This window comes from Chiloscyllium plagiosum, unplaced genomic scaffold (assembly GCF_037043375.1).
Source record: "Chiloscyllium plagiosum isolate Xiang-an unplaced genomic scaffold, Cpla_swu_hap1 HiC_scaffold_3, whole genome shotgun sequence".
NCBI lineage: Eukaryota > Metazoa > Chordata > Chondrichthyes > Orectolobiformes > Hemiscylliidae > Chiloscyllium > Chiloscyllium plagiosum.
This window is the reverse complement of record NW_028270141.1, coordinates 150,818,013-150,840,724: the sequence shown is the minus strand read 5'-3', so window position 1 is coordinate 150,840,724 and position 22,712 is coordinate 150,818,013. Positions and strand designations below refer to the sequence as shown.

Below are 22,712 nucleotides of genomic sequence, written 5' to 3'. Positions count from 1 at the left end.
TTGTTGATGACAGTGGAGACACCAGTCAGCTCAACACCATGAGAGGTCAAACCTGAGAATTTAGATAGAAGTTACAATGCTGAGACAACAAGAAAAGAAGTAATGAGGTGGGCTGAGAGGAACAGACACTGTTTGATTCAGGAATAGTTAGTCAGACCAGTCAAGATCAAATCACCATCACTGTTAAATGTGAGTGGAGTGACATACAGTTCAGCATTCAACCCAGAGCAATTAAGACTCCAACTCCAATTCCAGTAGCTATATTGTGCTGCCTTGATGTATTTAGCAAGAGCTAGTGACAGCTGAATAAACAGTGAGGATTGTACTCAGATAATCCAGTTGCTGTCGGCAATGCTGCTTGTTCAGATCATTGCTGGAGCTTCACTGTTTCTCTTCAGGAGGGGTGTTAGTTCAAAGCTACTACTGTCACCTGTTTGGTAGCGATGTTAAATGGAGGTCACTCAATATTCCATAACAATCCACTGCAAAATACAGTCCCCTGCCGAAATAAAAGCAGAAAGTGCTGGAGAAACTCAGCAGCTCTGGCAGCCTCAGAACACCGTTCTGAGGAAGGGTCTTTTGACCCGAAATGTTACTCTGACTTCTCGCTATAGATGCTGCCAGATCTGTTGAGCTTTTCCAGCAATTTCTGTTTTTATTTCTGATTTACAGCATCCGCAGTTCTTTCACCTTTTATTTCTAGACTGATGTGTCTTTCAGTTTTTAAAATCCACTTGTCTCTTCATAGATGTTGCCAGACCTGATGAGTTTCTCCAGCATTTTATCTTCATTCCACATTTGCAGCATCTACAGTACTTTGTTTAATTTGAGGGCCTCTTGCAATGACCTGGCTACTTTAAAACTGCTAAAAATGAGCTTAGCAATCTATCCCGTAGAGTTTGTGAAGGGAGCTGTGCACAAATGGGGCACTGCTTTTATTTGCAAGCAGAGCATCTCGCTGCTTTCAGGAGTGAATTGTTTAAAGAGATATTGAGAGCTTTTTACCAAAGCTCGTGGTTCACAATAATGAAGTAAAGAATCAGAAATCATCGTGTTAACAATGCAATGTTATGATGTGAATCTTCTGCCCGAAAGGTGAAAACAGGCTTAATAAGATTCAAAAGGATAGTGTACAAATATTTGCAGGGAAGATTTGTTCAGCTATCGGGAAAGATCCAGAGAATGGGACTGATTGGATAGATTTCAGAAAGCCAGCATGACCATGATAGAGCGAATGGCCTCCTATATTGTACAATTCTGTAATTTTGGAGAGCTGTGAACTGACCAATGTTTGGAAACTAAATATGTGAGCAGTCTTCTGATGTTTATACGATGTAATTGGATTGTTCTACTCTCAGCTGATTAAAATGAGCAATTTGAAAGTACATCACATAATGACAAGAGCTTGCTAAAGACTGGGATGAGTTTCCTCTGATGTGGCTGACAATTCAGTAGAACATTTGGATCGTTTGCTGTTTGATATTGCCACCTACAGGATCCTGGGAAGAATGCAACTAGAAGAATTGGATTGATCAGTCCAATGTTGTGACTAGCTCTATGAATGGGAGATATTTTCAGACCCCTGTTTTCCTTCCACAAGGTTATTGTATGGAGAGGTGAGGCAGAGGCCAGTGGAGCATAATTCAATTGTACCAAAAATTTCCCCAAACAATTGTTTCCTTGGTGACTAAGCAAAGCTAACAACTTCCCAGTTTCATTCCCGGGTCTCTGTTCACCTAGCTGATCCTGAGCAGCTATGGGGAGACGCTGAATAGGCTGGGGCTATTTTCCCCGGAGCATTTGAGGCTGAGGGTGAATTTATAGAGATTTATAAAATCATGAGGGACATAAGGTGAATAGTCAAGACCTTTTTCCCAGGGTGGGGGGGGGGGGGGGGGTCCAAAACTAGAGGGCATAGGTTTAAGGTGAGAAGGGAAAGATTTAAAGGGGGCCTGAAGGGCAACTTTCTCACACAGAGGGTGGCGTGTGTATGGAATGAGCTGTTGGAGAATGTGGTGGAGGCTGATACAATTACAACATTTAAAAGGCATCTGGATGGGAATATGAATGGGAAGGGTTTGGAGGGATATGGGCCAAATCCTTGCAAATGGGACTAGATTAATTTAGGATATCTGGTCAGCATGGATGAGTTGGACCGAAGGGTCAATTCCATGCTGTACAAGTCTATGATTGTATAAGATGTTCTACGATTGGGTGAGGACTCATTGAATGTGATGGAAGGGAAAGGGAATCAACATAATTATATGACCCCTGCAGAACAGCCCTGTTTGTGTGTGAATGACATGACCTCATGGGGTTTGATGGTCATGCTGTTTGTCCATTCCACTCAGACTTCAAGCAGAAATCCACACAGATTTCAGCAACCCCCATTAGTCTATGTTGGCGCTAATCTGCACCCAACAATAATTTCAATTCCATGCAAGTCTTTCATCTGATGGTGCCTAAAGAGAGAAAGCAGAGGGTAGCAGGAGCCAGTACAAATGCAGTAGCACTGGCGGGAGGAGTGAGCAAAGACACCCTGAACACATTGGAAACACTGCCTGGTATGTGACAGTGGCACATGAGGTTGGACTTTATAAGGGCAAGATGAAGCACTTGTTGCCAAACGATTGAATAATAAAAAGGTTCATGTTCAGTTTTCAAATATTTGTAGGGCTTTGAGCCGAGAGGAACAGCGATTGGCCAGAGATTGGTCACCTGGAATAACATGGTGAAAAACACAGGGTATCAAGCAACACTTGCAAATTATCCTTTCAAATACGCAGAGGAACAAGCCAAAAGGTAAGTGAGATACTGCAGTAAAACGATTGTGTAAAAATCTGTGGTCCCATGTAAAAAACACAGAGCAATGGGAACAAATTGGCCAGACTGTGTTTGTGTCACAAATACCGCTTGCATTGAAGAAAAGATGTGCTGCTAATGAAAGCTTCAAGAAAGGGTTGTACTTGACAGTGATTGCACTTTTCCTGTGAAATGACCAGATCATTGTATTTTCCATGAAAATGTACTTTGTGGTTCATTATTAGTTTCACAGCAGGACAATTATGGTGGCACGGTGGCTCAGTGGTTAGCGCTGCTGCCTCTCAGCGCCGGGGACCTGGGTTCGAATCCATCTTTGGGTGATTGCGTGGAGTTTGCACATTCTCCCTGTGTCTGTGTGGGTTTCCTCCAGCTCCTCCAGTTTCCTCCCACAGTCCAACATGTGTTGGTTAGGATGGATTGACCACGCTAAATTTCCCAGAGTGTCCAGGGTTGTGCAGATTAGGTGGATTAGTCATGGGAAATGCAGGGTTGCAAGGATAAGAGGGATGTTGTTCAGTGAGAGGTCAGTGTAGACTTGATGGGCCGAATGCCCTGCTTCCATACTGTAGGGATTCTATGAATTTGATGTTGGGAAATCTTTTATTAAACTGTGCAGTAAGAGTGCTTGAATTGGGGAAGAATAATACATCACGTATTCAAGGGGAAAGATCAACAAAGTGAGACATTTATGGAGGGAAAATAGCTAATTGGCTGTGAAGCTTTTGTATTCTTTAATTATAGAATCCTTGAATGGCTCCAGTCCAGAATGATCCAATAAGCCTGTCATATGTACGCTGATTATCAGAATGTACAATTCATCAATGTCGTCTTCCTGTAGCCCTGCACTTTCTTATCTTTCAGATGATGGTCCAATTTCCACTGACACTGTATATTCCAGACCTTAACCACTCAAAAGGTGGTCACAACTTTCTTTTCATGTCACCATTGCTTCCTTGCTTTAACCCTGAGTCTGTGGTTCTCAATGCTACCACCAACAGGAACCGTTTCTCCGTCACTATTCTGTCCAGACCCCTCATGATTTTGAACATGATGAGTAAGGAACTGGTGGAGGCTGTTTTGACTCCAGCTCCACCAATTAATAAGATCCTGATCATTTCGGCCTCGATTTTACTTTCCTGCTTATCACTGTACCCTGAGATTTCCATTATCTGGAGATTCAATCTAATTTGACCTTAAAAATATTACAATCAATACGTCGATCAAATTGCTTGAAGAAACAGTCCCACCTTCTCCAATCTGTTGATGTAACTCAAGTTCCTCATTCATGGAAAAATCTTGTCAATCTTTTCTGTATTCTCTTTTACACTTTCATATCCTTTATAAAGTGTGGTGCCAATGAAGCTGAGCCAATATTTTACTCAGTTTTACCACAGCTTTCTTGCTTTTTGTACTTTATTCTCCTCATGAAGATGCTTCATGATTTAACTTGTCCTGCCACGTTCCATGACTTATGCACATGTACACTATCACTTCCTGTTACATCTTTGCAATTGTGTCCTTTACTTTACATTGTTTCTTCGTGGTGTTCCTGCCAACATGAATCATTAAATTTCACCTGTCACTGGTCTGTCTATTTCAAAATCTATCCGTCTCCATTTGAAATTCTACCCTATCCACCTCACAGTTCACAATACATCTCAATCATTCATATAGTTCAAACAAAGCAGTGGTTCTAACACTAACCCCGGGTACATCCGATGTAAAACTTTTCCCAGTGTGATAAACAACTATTATCTCTTTGCTTCTTATTCCTCAACCAATTTTGTAACCATTTTACTGCAGTCCCTTTTATTCCTTGATCTCTGATAGGCTCGAAGAAAGTGAGGGCTGCAGATGCTGGAGATCAGAGTCAAAAAGTGTGGTGCTGGAAAAGCACAGCAGGTCAGGCAGCATCTGAGGAGCAGGAGCATAAGCCCTTCATCAGTGCTTCATACGTTCCCGATGGAGGGCTTATGCCTGCTCCTTGGATGCTCCCTGACCTGCTGTGCTTTTCCAGCACTACAGTTTTTCAACTCTGATAGGCTCGAACCTACTCTAGAACATAAGCACTAGGAGCAGGAATAGGCCGTCTGGCCCTTTGAGCCTGCTCCACCATTGAATAAGATCATGGCTGATCTTTTGTGGCATCAGCTCCACTTACTCACCCTCTCACCGTAACCCTTAATTCCTTTACTGTTCAAAAGATTATCTCTCTTAGCTTTAAAAGCATTCAATGAGAAAACCACAACTACTTCACTAGGCAGGGAATTCCACAGATTCACAACTCTCTGGGATAAGAAGTTCCTTCTCAATTCAGTCCTAAATCTGCTCCCCCCAATTTCGAGGCTGTGCCGTCTTGTCCCAGTTTCACCCACCAGTGGAAACATGCTCTCTATTTCTATCGTATCTATTCCCTTCACAATCTTATATGTTTCTATAAGATTCCCCAATCATTCTTCTAAATTCCAATGGATATAATCCCTGTTTACTTAGTCTTTCCTCAAAAGCCAACCCCCTCAACTCCAGAATCAACCGAGTGAACCTCTTCTGCTCTCCCTCTAGTGCCAGTATATCCTTTCTCAAGTAAGGGGACCAATGCTGCACGCAATACTCCAGGTGTGGCCTCAGCAGCACCCTGTACAGCTGAAACATAACCTCCCTGCTTTTAAACTCAATCCCTTTAACATTGAAGAACAAAATTCCATTTGTTTTAATTATCTGTTGCACCTACAGACCAACCTTCTGTTCTTCATGCACAAGGACACCCAGGCCCCTCTGCACAGCAGCATGCTGGAATTTTTTACCATTCAAGTAATAGTCCTTTTTACTGTTATTCCTACCAAAATGGATGACTTCACATTTGTTAACATTGTACTCCATCTGCCAGACCTTTGCCCACTCACTTAAACTATCTATTTCCCTCTGCAGTATTTCACAGTCCTCTGCACACTTTGCTTTATCACTCATCGGTGGCATGTTATCAAATGCCTTTGAAAGTTTGTATATGCTACAACACTGACATTGACCTCACCATCCAAATCTGTATCTCATCAAAAAACTCGAGCGTGATAGTAAACATAATTTGCCTTTAACAAGTTCACATTGTCTTTCTTTAATTAACCTAATTGGTCAAATAGCTATTCATTTGAAGAGTAAACTTCAGGTATGGCAGCATCTGTGGAGAGGGAAACAGATGACATTTCAATCACACTGTAACTCCTCTTTGGAAGTATTAATTGACTTAGTTTTGTTCTACATAATTCAGTCTAGCATAAATGTAGTTGCTGAGCTTATCATTACACCATTTTTTGAGCAAGTGTTCTAATCCCAGTTGATGTTACCACTGGACAGTCAAATTCTAAAATGAAATCTGGCCTGATCAGTCATGTTTTCCTTTAAATTAACATGATGGTCACAGCGTAAGCACACTCTCCAGATTTGGTTTTAACAATAAGACAGGAGTTTATTACTTAAATTAATAAAAAACCAAATTGTCCACATATAACACAGTTTGAAAGAAATACAAAATCTCATCTACTCCCCAATGCCATCATATTACAGTTTTTCAAAAGTTCAGGGAAATTCCTTCTCCAGCAAATCTATAGGTTTTTCATAACTGCTTCTTTTCAGTTCTAGTCCTGTGAGCTGTGAACTGGTCAGGCAGCATCTGAGGAGCAGCAGAATCAATGTTTCAGGCATGAGCCCTTCATCAGGAATGAGACTTGTGGATCGGGGGGGCTGAGAAATAAATGGGAGGGGGGTGGGGCTGGGGGGGGAAGGTAGCTGAGAATGTGATAGGTAGAAGAAGGTGGGGGATGAATGTGATAGGTCAGAGAGGAGGGTGGAGCAGATAGGTGGGAGGTGGAGCAGATAGGTGGGAAGGAAGATGGACAGGTCAAGAGGGCGGTGCTGAGTTGGAGGCTTGGGACTGAGATAAGATGGGTGGAGGGGAAATGAGGAAGCTGGTGAAATCCACATTGATCCCATGTGGTTGTAGGCTTCCAAGGTGGAAGATGAGGTGTTCTTCTTCCAGGCATCGGGTGGTTAGGGTTTAGCAGTGGAGGAGGCCCAGGGCCTGCATGTCCTGGTAGAGTGGGAGGAGGAGTTAAGTGTTCAGCCATTGGGCGGTGAGGTCAGTTGGTGCAGGTGTCCCAGAGATGTTCTCTGAAATGATCCGCAAGTTGGCATCCTATCTCCCCGATGTAGAGGAGACCATATCGGGTGCCACTGATACGGTAGATGACGTGTGGAGGTACAGGTAAATTTCTGTTGGATGCGGAAGGATCCTTTGGGGCCTTGGATGGAGGTGACGGGGGAGGTCCGGGTGCAGGTTTTGCACTACTTGCGTTGGCAGGGGAAGGTGCTGGGGGTGAGGTGAGGGCTGATGGGGGGCATAGACCTAACAAGGGAGTTGCAGAGGGAATGGTCTCTCCAAAACACAGACAGGGGTGAGGAGGGAAATATATCCCTCGTGGTGGAGTCTGTTGGCAGTTGGTGGAAGTGGTGGAAGATGCTGTGATGTATCCAGAGGTTGCTGGGGTGGAAGGTAAGGACCGGGGGGCGGGGGGGGAATCTATCCTTGTTGCAATTGGAAAGGAGGAGTTCAAGGGCGGAGGTGTGGGAAGTGGAGGAGATGCACTGGCGGGCATCATCAATCAACATGGGAGGGGAAATTGCGGTCTTTGAAGAAGGAGGCCATCTGGGATGTTCTGTGGTGGAATTGGTCATCCTGGGAGCACATGCAGTGGAGGCAGAGGAATTGGAAATAAGGGATGGGATTTTTACAAGAGGAAGGGTGGGAGGAGATGTAGTCCAGGTAGCTGTGGTAGTCGTTGGATTTGAGGTAGATGTCTGTGGTTAGTCGATCACTGGAAGTGGAGAGGTCCAGGAAGGGAAGGGCGGTGTCTGAGATGGTCCAGGTGAATTTGGGGTGAAAGGTGTTGGTGAATTTGATGAACTGTTCAACTTCCACGTGGGAGCACAAGGTAGTGCTGATACAGTCATCGATGTAGTGGAAGAAAAGGTGGGGAGGGGGGGAGGTACCAGCACCACACTCCCGATTCTAATCTCCAGCATTTGCAGTCCTAACTTTCTCCCTGTGAGCTATAGACCCTCTTCGTCTGAGGTCTTAGACTTTCTCAATTATAAATAACTAAGGCAGGCTTCTGCTTGTCTGGACATTCTTAGAAACATCATCTATTAGACCGAGGTAACTTATTTCCTTTTTACAGGAAATTCTATACTTGTGTCTAACTTCAGTGAGGTCTCCTTTTAACTGCCCAGAAACATTTGGACTAAACTTAAAACAGACTTGCTCATCCTAGATTCTGCTGTGCTAATGGCTTGATATTTTCTCTCTCCAGTCGTAAACCCTGACAGTATGAAAAAAACTTCCATTAACACTCTTGGAAGCACCAGAAGTGGTTTAAAATTATGGTTCTGGAAAGACTGACTGAATTAATATTTAAACGCCTTCACAACAAGGTATCAGTATTCACATGCCACTAGTTTAAAATTCAAAATCTAAGAAAACTTCAATATAAATCACCCCACAAGGGGATAAAATTTGCAATTCCTTACACCATCCTGGAGTCTAAAGAAGGCTGTAAATTATGGACAGAGCCTGTGCACCTTCCACTTTCATTTCTCTCAGTTGCTCAGTTCCCTCAGCTCTTGGTACTTTATCAAGTTTAAGTACAGACAACCTATTCAATACATTTTCCTTAGTAACTTTAAACCTTTCAAGTGTCTGAACCACCTTCTCTTTCACTGTGATTTGTGCAGCATCTTTTCCTTGGGAGAGGTGGATGGAAAATATCCATTTAATACCTCAGCCACCCCCTCTCCCTTCGTGAATAAATTACCTCTTTGTTCGCTTATCAGTTCCAGTCCCTTTACCATCCTTTTACTGTTTGTATACCAGCTGAACACATTTTGTGTTGACTGTCATTCTCTTCTCTCACTCTCTTTCCTGATCCTCAATTCGGTGAAGATTTTTACAGTTCCTCTCTGAACTTTCCGTGTTCAGCTGAGCTTTTATTTGTATTAGCTTCTGACATCTGTCATGAGCACACTTTGTCATAGAGTCATACAGACACAGAAACAGACCCTTCAGTCCAACCCATCCATGCCAACCAGGTATCTCAGGGAGCTCTGGATGGCTTGCACCACCTTCTCCCTTTAAGGGAATACACCTTGAATTTACCCAAACTATCTCTTTTTTTAAAAGCAGCCTATTGCTCAGTCACAGTTCTGTCATCCAATCTTTGATTCTAGTTTATCTGGGTCAGATCCATTCTCTCCCCACTGAAGTTAAATTGTCCTGAGTTGATTATTCTTACTCCACTTTGCTCCATGTTATGATCGCCAGCCTGAACCTTATGGTTCAATGAACGCTTTCCCTTAAATATTAACTGCTAGTACATGATTCACTCGGATCAAGCTCATTCCCAAAACCCCTGTCTAACAGTGCTTGTTTTCTCCTTGGGTTGAAATATACCGCTGTAGAAAATTTTTAGATTAGATTAGATTAGATTACATTACAGTATGAAAACAGGCCCTTTTGGCCCTACAAGTCCACACCGACCCACCGAAGCGCAACCCACCCATACCCCGACATTTACCCAACACTACGGGCAATTTAGCATGGCCAATTCACCTGACCTGCACATCTTTGGACTGTGGGAGGAAACCGGAGCACCCGGAGGAAACCCACGCAGACACGGGGAGAATGTGCAAACTCCACACAGTCAGTCGCCTGAGTCAGGAATTGAACCCGGGTCTCTGGCGCTGTGAGGCAAATTTTCTTGACCACACCTCAGGAACTGTGTCCCTCTGAACCCTATGTTCCTACTATCTGTTGTTAAATGCTCACTCATACATGGGTATAACATGCTAAGCTGAAAATAGTGATTCGAAATATTAGCAAACACTAGTTGAGGGGACAGCCCCTTATATCAGGGCTTTCACCACCAAAGACTGATGGAGAGCAAATGCTTTTTGCAAAACAAAGAGATTAAACATACAATCCAGAGCTCCTTCGGTGACAAAGGAGATAGAAATGAAGGAAAGGTGTTCTTGTGTCAGGTATTGGGTAGTAGTTGAGAACCAAACTAAATACAGCAAGTTCAGAAAGAAAGTGAAAAAGCAAAGAGAGATCATGGAAGAACACTGACAGCTAACATAAAACGAAATCCCAAAGTCGTCTATATGCACCTTGTGTGTGCCACACGGAGTGTTTTAACTCATGAGTCGACTCTTCATAACAATAAACAGTAATATTCATTTATTTGACAGAATTAATACTGTCACAATAAAATGAACAATTTTCACGACAAGTGCTATCTTGTGCTTGAGCTTAACTCTGGATGATATCCCGCCACACTAGAGCTTGGCTGTGCTCTACGTGGCAATGATCATCTGGTCGTCTTCTCCAGGTGGTCCCAGGGGTGTCGTCTTGCTCTTGAGTTACTGCCCTGAGCGTGGTGTGGTGATGATTCTTTTGCCTGAAAGTCTTTGTGCCCTTTTGGGAGAGTCTTCACTGTTCACCAATAGATTGACCAAGCTTGATCACCCTGATCAATCAGACCCAACCAGGCTGGGGCATGTTGATAGTATGGTGGTCCTTAGGCATCCATTCCTGGAGGTGCTGGGCACACGTAGCCTCCTCTAAATAAGGGTGTGAGGTGCCCCGGTGTCTGGTACACACCTCGGTGTTTCCAATCGCGCTGAGGATGCCATTCCATTGACTCCATTCAAACCCAAATTTGGGTGTGTATTGTAGGGTCTGCAGCTTCTGGGTCGAATGCAAACTGTTCATTGGTAGCTACACCCCGTCTTGATTCTGCAGCATGTTTATTACCACAGCCACTTTGGTCAAGGCTGGCCTTCATTTCCCAGCATGCCTTGTCCAATCTTTGTAAATCCATCATAAATTCATTAATTTGAGCAACCTGTCCGGCCACAATATCAATATAGGAGAGTGCTAGAAGGAGGAACAGGGTCAATTCAAGACCAAAGGGGATTTACATTCCGAAATGAGAGGCATGTTTGAGGTGTTAAATGAGTACTCTCCATCTGTCTTTACCTATAAAACCGATGCTGGCTGAGCCATAATGACTGAGGAGGAAATTCAATCACTGGGAGGGTTTAAAATTGATGAGGTATTGGATGAACAGTTGGTATTTAAAGTCAATACAGCATCAGAGTCAGGCAAGATACATCCAAGGATATTGAAAGATGTGAGAATGGAAATTGAAGAGGCATTCATAGTCTTTCTTCTGTCTTCCCTGGATTGGTTGTAAAAGTTATAAAGATCAGACCACTCTGTTTAACGTCAGTAGTGGGGTAATTTCCAGAATTATTCGGGATGGAATTAATAGTTGCATACAAAAATGCGGATTGAATGGGAAGGGTCAGCATGGTTTGGTGAAGGGAGAATCGAAGTGACTTGCTGGCATCCTTTAAGGAATGCTCCGTCTGGAAGTGGGGTAAAGACAGGTTCACTTGTGGCAATTGGGAAGACATTGGAAGGTTATTTAAACAGAAATGATGTGCAGAGTTATGATGGAAAGACACAGGGAGAGTACAGATAGTGTGGGCCCAATGGCCTCCTTTTACACAGTGAGCATTCTGTGAATGAATCTGCATTCATTCATCAGTATGACCAGCAATAGTTTCTGCCCTGTGGGTGTGTTTTTTTTTTAAATCGTAACAATCAACTGGTGCCTACCATGATCTAACTATTTCTGGTTTCTGACCTCCTCCGACAGACTTGCATTCTTATACAGTTTTAAAATGAGAGAAGTACAGAGAAGTAAACGAAGCCCACTCATTTAATTATAGCAAAGTTTCTTCATTTTATGATTTCTTTCTGTTTTCACCAAGTCATCGAGATGACCGATGGTCAGATGATCCCTACGACAGAGACAAGCGGCAGGCAGAGTGGAATTTCCACAAGGACAGCTTCTTCTGTGATGTTCCCAGTAAGTGCCATACTCGTGGTAGAGTCACTTGGCCTTTGTTGAAACACTGAATCTAACTCCAGTAGCATTGATCAGGGTTTTATGGAGATCTGCAGCCTGGCTGTTGTTGACCACCTGAAGTGGAAGCTATGTCTAACTTGGCTCATGTCTTCTAACCCTGCAGTTCGCCTGATGAGAGCTATCTAAACAAGCACATTCTAAAGCCAAGTGGAGGCTAAGAGTTGGGATGATTCTTTTGCTGAATTTACTTGTTTATCACCAGCTCCTGTCCTGGGGTTCAGCTAGCTGATCAAGGTCAGAATTAAAAACAGCAGGAAATGGGGAATGACAGTGCCGTAGTGGCTGTCAGAGATTAAAACATAAAGAGATCCTGGAGCAGATAATGAAAATATGTACAGGAAAGTAACATTATAATAATGTTCAATATGTAAATGTTCCTCCTAGAGAAGGAGCAAATCGTGACCTTCTGGTGGGAAATAAGGCAAGGCAAGTGACTGAAGTATTAGGAGGGGAACACTTTGGGACTAGTGATCATGATTCTATTAGTTTTAAAATTGTTATGGAAAAGGATAAGCCTTCCATAAAAGTTACATTTCTTAATTAGAGTAAGGCAAATTTTAATGGTATGAGACAAGAACTTACAAAAATTGATTGGGACCGACTGTTCGCAGGAAAGGGATGTCTGACAAGTAGAAGGCTTTCAAAAATGTAATTACGAGAGGTCAGAGGCAATATGTCCCGTGAGAGTAAAAGATATGGCTGGAAAGTGTAGGGAACAGTGGATAAAAAAATATATTGCGGTTTTAGTCAGAATAAAAACGAATCATACATTAGATCTAGACAAATTAATCTTGAAGAATATAAAGAGCGTAGGGGCATTCTTAAGAGGGAAATCAGGACAACAAAGAGGGGACATGAGATAGCCTTGGCAGGTAAGGTTAAGGATAATCCAAAGAAATTCTATAAATACACTAAGAGCAATTAGGGAGAGAGAGTAGGGCCCCTTAAAGATCAACAAGGTCGTCTTTGAGTTGAACCGCTGGAGATGGAAGAGATAGTAAATGAATATTTCATGTCAGTCTTTACTGTGAAGAAAGAATTGGAGACCATGGAACTCCGGGAAATAAATATTGATGTTTTGAAAAAAGTTCACGTTACAGAAGAGGAAGTGCTAGAGGTCTTCGAAAACATAAAAGTGGATAATTCTGTGATCTGACCAAGTGTATCTCAGGACATTGTGGGAAGTTTGGAAGGCAATATTTGTATCATCTATAACCACGGGTGAGGTGCCAATAGAATGGAGGGTGGTTAATGTTGGACCATTGTTTAAGAAAAGCTGTAAGGAGAAGCCTGGGAACTATCGACTTGAGTCTGACATCGGTGGTGGGTAAGTTGTTGGAGGGGATTCTGAAAGATAGGATTTACATGCATTTGGAAAGGCAAGGACTGATTAGGGATAGTCACCATGGTTTTATGCAAGGATCACGCAAATGGTCCCAGGTGCCTGGGTCTACACTCAACGGAGTTTAGAAGGATGAAGGGGCATCTAATTGAAACGGGTAAAGGTGGATAAATCCCCAGGACCTGATCAGGTGTACCCAAGAACTCTGGGAAGCTAGTGAAATGATTGCTGGGCCCCTTGCTGAGATATTTGTATCATCAATAGTCACAGGTGAGGTGGCGGAAGACATGAGGTTGGCTACCGTGGTGCCACTGTTTAAGAAGGGTGGTAAGGACAAACTAGGGAACTATAGACCGGTGAGCCTGACCTCGGTGGTGGGCATGTTGTTGGAGGAATCCTGAGGGACAGGATATACATGTATTTGGAAAGGTAAGGAGACTGATTAGGGATAGTCAACATGGCTTTGTGCGTGGGAAATCATGTCTCACAAACTTGATTGAGTTTTTTGAAGAAATATCAGAGAAGGATTGATGTGGGCAGAGCAGTAGATGTGATCTATATGGACTTCAGTAAGGTGTTTGACAAGGTTCCCCATGGGAGACTGGTTGGCAAGGTTAGATTTCATGGAATACAGGGAAAACTAGCCATTTGGATACAGAACTGGCTCAAAGGTAGAAGACAGAGGGTGGTGGTGGAAGGTTGTTTTTCAGACTGGAGGCCTGTGACCACTGGAGTGCCACAAGGATCGGTGCTGGGTCCTCTACTTTTTGTCATTTACATAAATGATTTGGATGTGAGCATAAGAGGTACAGTTAGTAAGTCTGCAGATGACACCAAAATTGGAGGTGTAGTGGACAGCGAAGAGGGTTACCTCAGATTACAACAGGATCTGGACCAGATGGGCCAATGGGCTGAGAAGTGGCAGATGGAGTTTAATTCAGATAAATGAGAGGTGCTGCATTTTGGGGAAGCAAATCTTAGCAGAACGTATACACTTAATGGTAAGGTCCTAGGGAGTGTTGCTGAACAAAGGGATCTTGGAGTGCAGGTTCATAGCTCCTTGAAAGTGGAGTCACAGATAGATAGGATAGTGAAGAAGGCGTTTGGTATGCTTTCCTTTATTGGTCAGAGTATTGAGAACAGGAGTTGGGACGTCATGTTGCGGCTGTACAGGACATTAGTTAGGCCACTGTTGGAATATTGCGTGCAATTCTGGTCTCCTTCCTATCGGAAAGATGTTGTGAAACTTGAAAGGGTTCAGAAAAGATTTACAAGGATGTTGTCAGGGTTGGAGGATTTGAGCTATAGGGAGAGGCTGAACAGGCTGGGACTGTTTTCCCTGAAGTGTCGGAGGCTGAGGGGTGACCTTATAGAGGTTTACAAAATTATGAGGGGCATGGATAGGATAAATAGGCAAAGTCTTTTCCCTGGGGTCAGGGAGTCCAGAACTAGAGGGCATAGGTTTAGGGTGAGAGGGGAAAGATATAAAAGAGACCTAAGGGGCAACATTTTCACACCGAGGGTGGTACGTGTATGGAATGAGCTGCCAGAGGAATTGGTGGAGGCTGGTACAATTGCAACATTTAGGAGGCATTTGGATGGGTATATGAATAGGAAGGGTTTGGAGGATATGGGCCGGGTTTTGGCAGGTGGGACTCGATTGTGTTGGGATATCTGGTTGGCATAGACGGGTTGGACCGAAGGGTCTGTTTCCATGCTGTACACCTCTGACTCTAAACTTGCGGAATACTGAATGGCCTAGACAGTGTGGATGTTGGGAAGATGTTCCCAATGATAGGGAAAACTAGGACCCAAGGCCACAGCCTTAAAGTAAAGGGAAGACATTTTAGAATGGAGATAAGGAGAAGCTCCTTCAGCCAGAGAGTGGATAATCTATGGAATTCACAACCACAGAAGGCTGTGGAGGTCAGGTCATTGAGTATATTTAAGACTGAGATAGATAGGTTCTTGAGTATCAAGGGGATCAAGGGTTGCTGGGAGAAAGTGGGAGAATGGGGTTGAAACACTTACCAGCCATGATTAAATGGCGGAGCAGACTGATCGGCTGACAGGCCTAATTTTTGCTCCTCTGTCTTATGGCCTTATGGTACTGCAGGAGCAACAAACTGAATGGAATGTTGTACTTTCTTATGAGAGGAAATTATCAGAAAAGTAAGGATAAATCAAAGCAAAATACAGTGGATGCCAGTGCTGTGTTTATCTGGGTGGGGGAGTGGGGAGTTGGTGTCGGAGATCTCATGAATGAACAGGACACTGAAATACTTGTGTGCATTGCATCTGTCAATGACCTGAGGGCTGCCTGGTGCATTGGGAGTGTCCCTGCTTCTGTGTTCTCATGCCACGTCTCAGACATGTTGCAGCATTTAAAAGGCATGTGGGTAACTATGAATAGGAAGGGTTTGGAGGGATATAGGCCGGGTGCTGGCAGGTGAGACCAGATTGTGGATTGGGATATCTGGTCGGCATGGACGGGTTGGACCGAAGGGGCTGTTTCCGTGCTGTACATCTGTATGTATGTATAATATTTCCGAACATGTTAGTTATAAATATATAGCTGAAAAATGTGTTGCTGGAAAAGCGCAGCAGGTCAGGCAGCATCAAAGGAGCAGGAGAATCGATGTTTCGGGCATGAGCCCTTCTTCAGGAATCATTGTTCCTTGGGTGCTGCCTGACCTGCGCTTTTCCAGCAACACATTTTTCAGCTCTGATCTTCAGCATCTGCAGTACTCACTTTCTCCTAGTTATAAATATAAAGACTGGCATAATTCATATTGATGTGGAACAGATTAAAGTAACGGTCAGATGAAGCAAGGTTGATAGATTTCCTTCCCCACTGAGCTTTAGGAACTCTTCTGACCTGCAGTGCTTTTCCAGCACCACACTCTTGATGTTGTTTTTTTATTTGGCAATACAGACTCGACCAGCCAAAGGCCCTCTTCTGTACAGTCTGATTCTAACTGCAGAGCTTCTTTTAATTGATCTGAGCCTCACCAATCCACTTTTGACTTGTTTTCCTTGTTTGGAAAGGTCTGTCCATAGAATCCATACAGTGTGGAAGCAGGCCATTTGGCCCATCAAGTCTACACTGGCCATCTGAAGAGCATTCCACCCAGACCCAGTCCCTACCCTATCCCTGTACCTCAGCCAACTGTGTTTTATCGCAATGCAGTAGTTCCTTGGTTCCCTTAATGATACTGAAATTTGATTTCCACATTTTTAAACCCTATTTTAAGTTCTCAGGTTGGTATAGAGGGATTTAATCTCAGTAATTAATGTTCCAGGACTGTAGATTTCTGTTCCACATAAGTCACATTACCTTACCCTTTACTCACATCCAGCCTCTTAGTCAGTAGCCGAGTTGTGTAACTGCCTTATCCTTTACACAGCAAGTCATGGAGGAAACTGCAGGACTGTTGTTTGAACTTTTAAGAAATATATGTTGAAATCTTTGTAAGCTCCTAACTGTCTTGTCTCCTCCCCCCACCCCCAGGTGACCGTTACTCTCGGGTCGTGTTTGCCTCAGCAGATGGGGAAAACTTATGGCGAACGCAATCAATTAAATCGATGTGCAATCTTGACAATGCCAGGGTATGTACAGACTGGTTTCCTGTTATCCCAAATATTTATTTTCTGTTTCCATGGTGTTCCCTCGAGCTTCTGCTCTATCCTGAGCATCAAGGGTGGGGATAAAAAAAAGCAATTTTTTATTTAAGGGCAAGATTGTTGACTCAACAAGCCAATCACAAGGGGGCGTATTTGAAGGTGAAGGTTGAGAGGATTTTGACAGGATTTGAGGAAAAATGTTTTTCACCCAGAGGGTAGTGGGGCTCTGGAATGCACTGTCTGGGAGAGTAGTTAGGGCGAGAAACCTCCATATCCCTTACAAAAATATGTGGATGAGCACTTGGAATGGCGGAACATTCAGGGCTCTGGGCCTAGTGCTGAAAAGTGAGAGTTAGTTTATTTTTTAGGCAAAAGTGAGGACTGCAGATGCTGGAGATCAGAGTCGAGAGAGAGTGGTGCTGGAAAAGCACAGCAGGTCAGGCAGCATCCGAGGAGCAGGAGAATCGACATTTCAGGCAAAAGCCTGATTGCTGATGAAAGGCTTTTGCCCAAAAAGTCGATTTTCCTGCACCATACTGTTGACGTTAGTTTTTGTTTGGCAATACTAACTCAACAGGCCAAAGGCCCTCTGTTGTACAGTCTGATTCTAACTGCAGACCTTTTAATTGATCTGATCCTCACCAACCCAGTTTTGAATCATATCCCTGACTTGTTTTCCCTGTTTGGAAAGTTCTGTTCATAGAATCCATAGAGTGTGGAAGTAGGCCATTTGGGCCATCAAGTCTACACTGGCCCTCAGAGCACTCCACCCAGACCCAGCCCCTACCCTATCCCCATAACTCCACATCTCCCATGGGTAACCCACCTAGCCTGCACATCTCTGGACACTTCAGGCAATTTAGCATGGCCAATCCCCCTAACCTGCACATCTTTGGATTGTGGGAGGAAACTGGAGCACCCAAAGAAACCCACACAGGCACATGGAGAATGTGCAAACACTCGCCTCAAGATGGAATCAAACCCAGGTCCCCAGGCGCTGTGAGGCAGCAGTGCTAACCACTGAGCCACCATGGTTGAACCCATTGTTCAACCCACTGTTGAACCCATTTCTAACATCTGCTTTAATAGTCTTCATGACAGTTTTGGAATATTTTGTGAAGACCCTCCTGTTTAAGTTGCTGTCCTTATAATGGAGGGAGGTTGGTGCTGCAGGTTGCCCGGGGTTGGGGGTAGTGGTATTCAAAGGATGTTGAAAGCTACTGCTCCAGTTGCCAAGGCCATGATAAAGATCATGGAGCATTGGCTTTTAAGGCAAGAGATATAGGACCACAGCAAGAGTCATTCTAATTCAATGCTCATCCTAATTCTCCTCAACCATCTGAGTAATACCAAGACTTGAAATGAATCTAGAGGGTTTGCTAATTACTCAATTCATTAAAACAAAATCTATTATTTTACAGAACCCAAAAAGCCCTGTTTTTATTTGGCAGTATCTAAAACTGGTTTGAATCCTTTTTGTGTGGTCTATATTACTGCAGATTCGTTCACACGTGCAGTTTGGGGAACTTTGTCAAAGGACCTCAGCTGCTTCCTGCTGCCCCAGCTGGACACTGGGCAATTACATCGCCATCCTCAACAATCGATCCTCCTGCCAGAAGATCACTGAGCGAGATGTGGCCCACACACTAAAACTGCTCCGTTCCTGTGTTAAATATTACCACAATGGGACCCTGGGCCCTGAATGCTGGGACAAGACCACACGCCGTAAAGACCAGCTCAAGTGCATGTCTGTGCCGCGCAAGTGCACCAAGTATAATGCTGTTTACCAAATCCTTCATTATTTGGTGGACAAAGACTTTTTGAGCCCACAGACATTGGACTACGTGATTCCAGCGTTAAAGTACAGCATGCTGTTTGTCCCCACCGAGAAAGGGAAAAGCATGATGGACATTTACTTGGACAATTTTGAGAACTGGAACTGTTCAGATGGTGTCACCACCATTGCAGGGATCGAGTTTGGGATCAAGCACAACTTGTTCCAGGACTACCTCCTGATGGATACTGTGTATCCTGCCATTGCCATTGTGATTGTTCTGCTGATCATGTGCATGTACACCAGGTCCATGTTCATCACTTTGATGACCATGTTCGCCATCATCAGCTCCTTAATCGTCTCCTACTTCCTCTACAGGATTGTGTTTGGCTTCAAGTTTTTCCCTTTCATGAACCTCACCGCACTCATTATTCTGGTGGGGATAGGGGCCGATGATGCCTTTGTGCTGTGCGATGTCTGGAACCACACCAAGTTCGACAAGCCCAAGGCTGAGTTGGCGGAAACAGTGAGTGTCACCCTGCATCACGCTGCCCTCTCCATGTTTGTCACCAGCTTCACCACTGCAGCTGCCTTCTATGCCAACTATGTCAGCAACATCACCGCTATCCGCTGCTTTGGTGTCTACGCTGGCACTGCCATCCTGGTCAATTACATTTTGATGGTGACCTGGCTGCCGGCAGTGGTGGTGCTACACGAGCGTTACCTGCTGCATTTGTTCCAGTGCGGTGAGAGGCCTGGCCGGCGAACGGAGCTCACCGGTTGCCTGGCCCAGCTCTGCTGCCAGCTGCAGCGCCTCCTGCTGACTGCCTCTGAGACCTCCCGCGTATTCTTCGAGAAGGTGCTGCCCTGCATCGTCATCAAGTTCCGCTACATCTGGCTCTGCTGGTTCCTTGCGCTGACCGTTGGCGGTGCCTACATCGTCTGCGTGGACCCCAAGATGAAGCTGCCGTCTCTGGAGCTCTCCGAGTTCCAGGTGTTCCGCTCCTCACACCCCTTTGAGCGTTACGATGCTGAGTTCCGCCAGCTGTTTGTGTTTGAGCGGGTGCACCACGGCGAGGAGCTACACATGCCCATCACGCTGGTGTGGGGCATTGCCCCCGTGGACGCTGGTGACCCCCTCAACCCTCACAATAAGGGCCAGCTGAGGCTGGACTCGACCTTTGACGTGGCCGCTCCTGGCTCCCAGCTCTGGCTCCTGCACTTCTGCCAGCGCCTGAGGAACCAGAGCTTCTTCCAGCAGACAGACGAGCAGGACTTCACCAGCTGCTTCATCGAGACCTTCCGCCAGTGGATGGAGAACCAGGACTGTGAGGAGCCCACCTTGTACCCGTGCTGCAGTCAGTCCACCTTCCCCTACAAGCAAGAGGTGTTTGAATTGTGCATCAAGCGGGCCATTATGGAGCTGGAGCACAGCACTGGCTACCATTTAGACAGCAAGACCCCGGGGCCCCGCTTTGACATCAACGACACCATCCGGGCTGTGGTGCTGCAGTTTCAGAGCACCTACCTCTTCACGCTGGCCTATGAGAAGATGAGCCAGTTCTACAAGGAGGTGGATGCCTGGATCACTGAGGAGCTGAAGGGCGCTCCAGCTGGCCTTGCCAACGGCTGGTTTGTCAGCGGCCTGGAATTCTTTGACCTTCAGGACAGCCTCTCCGATGGCACCCTGGTGGCTATGGGCCTCTCAGTGGCTGTGGCCTTCAGTGTCATGTTACTCACCACCCGCAATGTGGTGATCAGCCTCTACGCCATTGTCTCCATCACCGGCACCATCTTTGTCACAGTGGGCTCATTGGTGCTGCTGGGTTGGGAGCTGAACGTGCTGGAGTCTGTCACCATCTCTGTGGCTGTAGGTTTGGCTGTTGATTTTGCCGTCCATTATGGTGTGGCCTACCGCCTGGCACCGGAGACAGACCGCGAGGGCAAAGTGGTCTTCTCCTTGAGCCGGATGGGCTCAGCCATTGCCATGGCTGCCCTTACCACCTTTGTGGCGGGCGCCATGATGATGCCCTCCACGGTTTTGGCATACACGCAGCTGGGGACCTTCATGATGCTCATCATGTGCATCAGCTGGGGCTTTGCCACCTTCTTCTTCCAGTGTATGTGTCGCTGTCTGGGCCCACAGGGATCCTGTGGCACCATTCCTCTGCCCAAAAGGTTGCAGTGCCACGGCTTGGCGCTGCCACCACCTTCCCATGGCGGTCACAGGCAGAGGGAGGGTAAGAGGGCCTGCCGTACCCACAAACAGCAGGCAGCTGGTGAGGGTGACCACCTGGACGCTGAGCATGAACATTACGAACTTGAGCCCCTGGCCACCACAGACGGTGGTGAAGCTGGTGAGAAGAGATCAGGCCCCATGGGTGACAGCGACGAGCTGGGCACTGATCCTCGGTTATTCAACGGAACCCGTGTGCCCACTTGCCACCCTGGCAGACCGAGCCGAGCCACAGCCAACCTGCCACTGCCTCCAATCCGCTTTGTTCAGGTCAGCACGCGGCTGAACAGTGTCCCGCACTCACTGGAGAGCGTCACTGCCCGGGTTCACGCCAATCCCCATTAAAGCCCCCTCCCTTTCATCACCCCGGGGGGGGGGGGGGGTGCGCAGGGCATTGGAGTCTCCAATGTCAGCAGACTGCGTGTGGTTTCTCATCCCACTTCCTCTGTGCCTAGCTCTTCAGGGGTCATGTGTTGCCACCGTTGGGCTGCTTGGAAAGTCATGCAAATGACCATGTGGTAGTGCCACCACATAACTCCATCCCTCTCCCTGACCCCCTCCAACCCACTCCCCTACTGACCATCCTAACCCCCAACCCTCTCCCTGATCCCTCACCATCCTGACCCATATCCTCTCCCTAACCCACTCCCCTACTCACCATCCTGACCCATATCCCTCTCCCTGACCTCTCCCTGACCTCTCCCTGACCTCTCCCTGACCTCTCCCTGACCTCTCCCTGACCTCTCCCTGACCTCTCCCTGACCTCTCCCTGACCTCTCCCCATCACTCTCCCTGACCTCTCCCCATCACTCTCCCTGACCTCTCCCCATCACTCTCCCTGACCTGTCCCCATCACTCTCCCTGACCTGTCCCCATCACTCTCCCTGACCTGTCCCCATCACTCTCCCTGACCTGTCCCCATCACTCTCCCTGACCTGTCCCCATCACTCTCCCTGACCTGTCCCCATCACTCTCCCTGACCTGTCCCCATCACTCTCCCTGACCTGTCCCCATCACTCTCCCTGACCTGTCCCCATCACTCTCCCTGACCTGTCCCCATCACTCTCCCTGACCTGTCCCCATCACTCTCCCTGACCTGTCCCCATCACTCTCCCTGACCTGTCCCCATCACTCTCCCTGACCTGTCCCCATCACTCTCCCTGACCTGTCCCCATCACTCTCCCTGACCTGTCCCCATCTCACTCTCCCTGACCTGTCCCCATCTCACTCTCCCTGACCTGTCCCCATCTCACTCTCCCTGACCTGTCCCCATCTCACTCTCCCTGACCTGTCCCCATCTCACTCTCCCTGACCTGTCCCCATCTCACCATCCCTGACCTGTCCCCTTCTCACCATCCCTGACCTGTCCCCTACTCACCATCCCTGACCTGTCCCCTACTCACCATCCCTGACCCACTCCCCTACTCACCATCCCTGACCCACTCCCCTACTCACCATCCTGTCCCCATCACTCTCCCTGACCCCTCCCCAACTCACTCCCCTACTCACCATCCTGACCCCCATCCCTCTCCCTGATTCCCCTCCAACCCACTCCCCTACTCACCATCCTGACCCCCCATCCCTCTTCCTGACCCCTCTGAAACCCACTCCCCTACTCACCATGCTGACGCCCATCCCTCTGTCTGACCCCTCCCCAACGTCCTCCCCGACTCACCATCCTGACCCCCATCACTCTCCCTGACCCCCCTCCAACCCACTCCCCACTCACCATCCTGGCCCCCATCACTCTCCCTGACCCCTCCCCAACCCACTCCCCTACTCACCATCCTGACCCCCATCCCTCTCCCTGACCCCTCCCCAACGTCCTCCCCGACTCACCATCCTGACCCCCATCCCTCTGCCTGACCC

The 22,712-nt window shown here is 46.4% G+C and overlaps 1 protein-coding gene across 9 annotated transcripts in view; it reads left to right on the top strand.

Annotated features, from left to right (window-relative positions):
- disp1 (dispatched homolog 1 (Drosophila)) overlaps positions 1 to 22,712 on the top strand; it is a 401,131-nt gene that overhangs the window by 373,257 nt on the left and 5,162 nt on the right. For 8 of the 9 annotated variants that reach the window (XM_087984367.1, XM_043687317.2, XM_087984357.1 and 5 more), the window contains 4 exons: positions 2,675 to 2,802; positions 11,710 to 11,807; positions 16,721 to 16,818; positions 18,333 to 21,632. In XM_087984367.1, the coding sequence (XP_087840493.1) occupies positions 2,675 to 2,802; positions 11,710 to 11,807; positions 16,721 to 16,818; positions 18,333 to 21,188 (3,180 nt within the window). In that variant the 3' untranslated portion in view covers positions 21,189 to 21,632. Of the gene's footprint in view, positions 1 to 2,674; positions 2,803 to 11,709; positions 11,808 to 16,720; positions 16,819 to 18,332; positions 21,633 to 22,712 lie in introns of those variants that run through there. The other variant, XM_087984346.1, reaches the window with a different exon arrangement.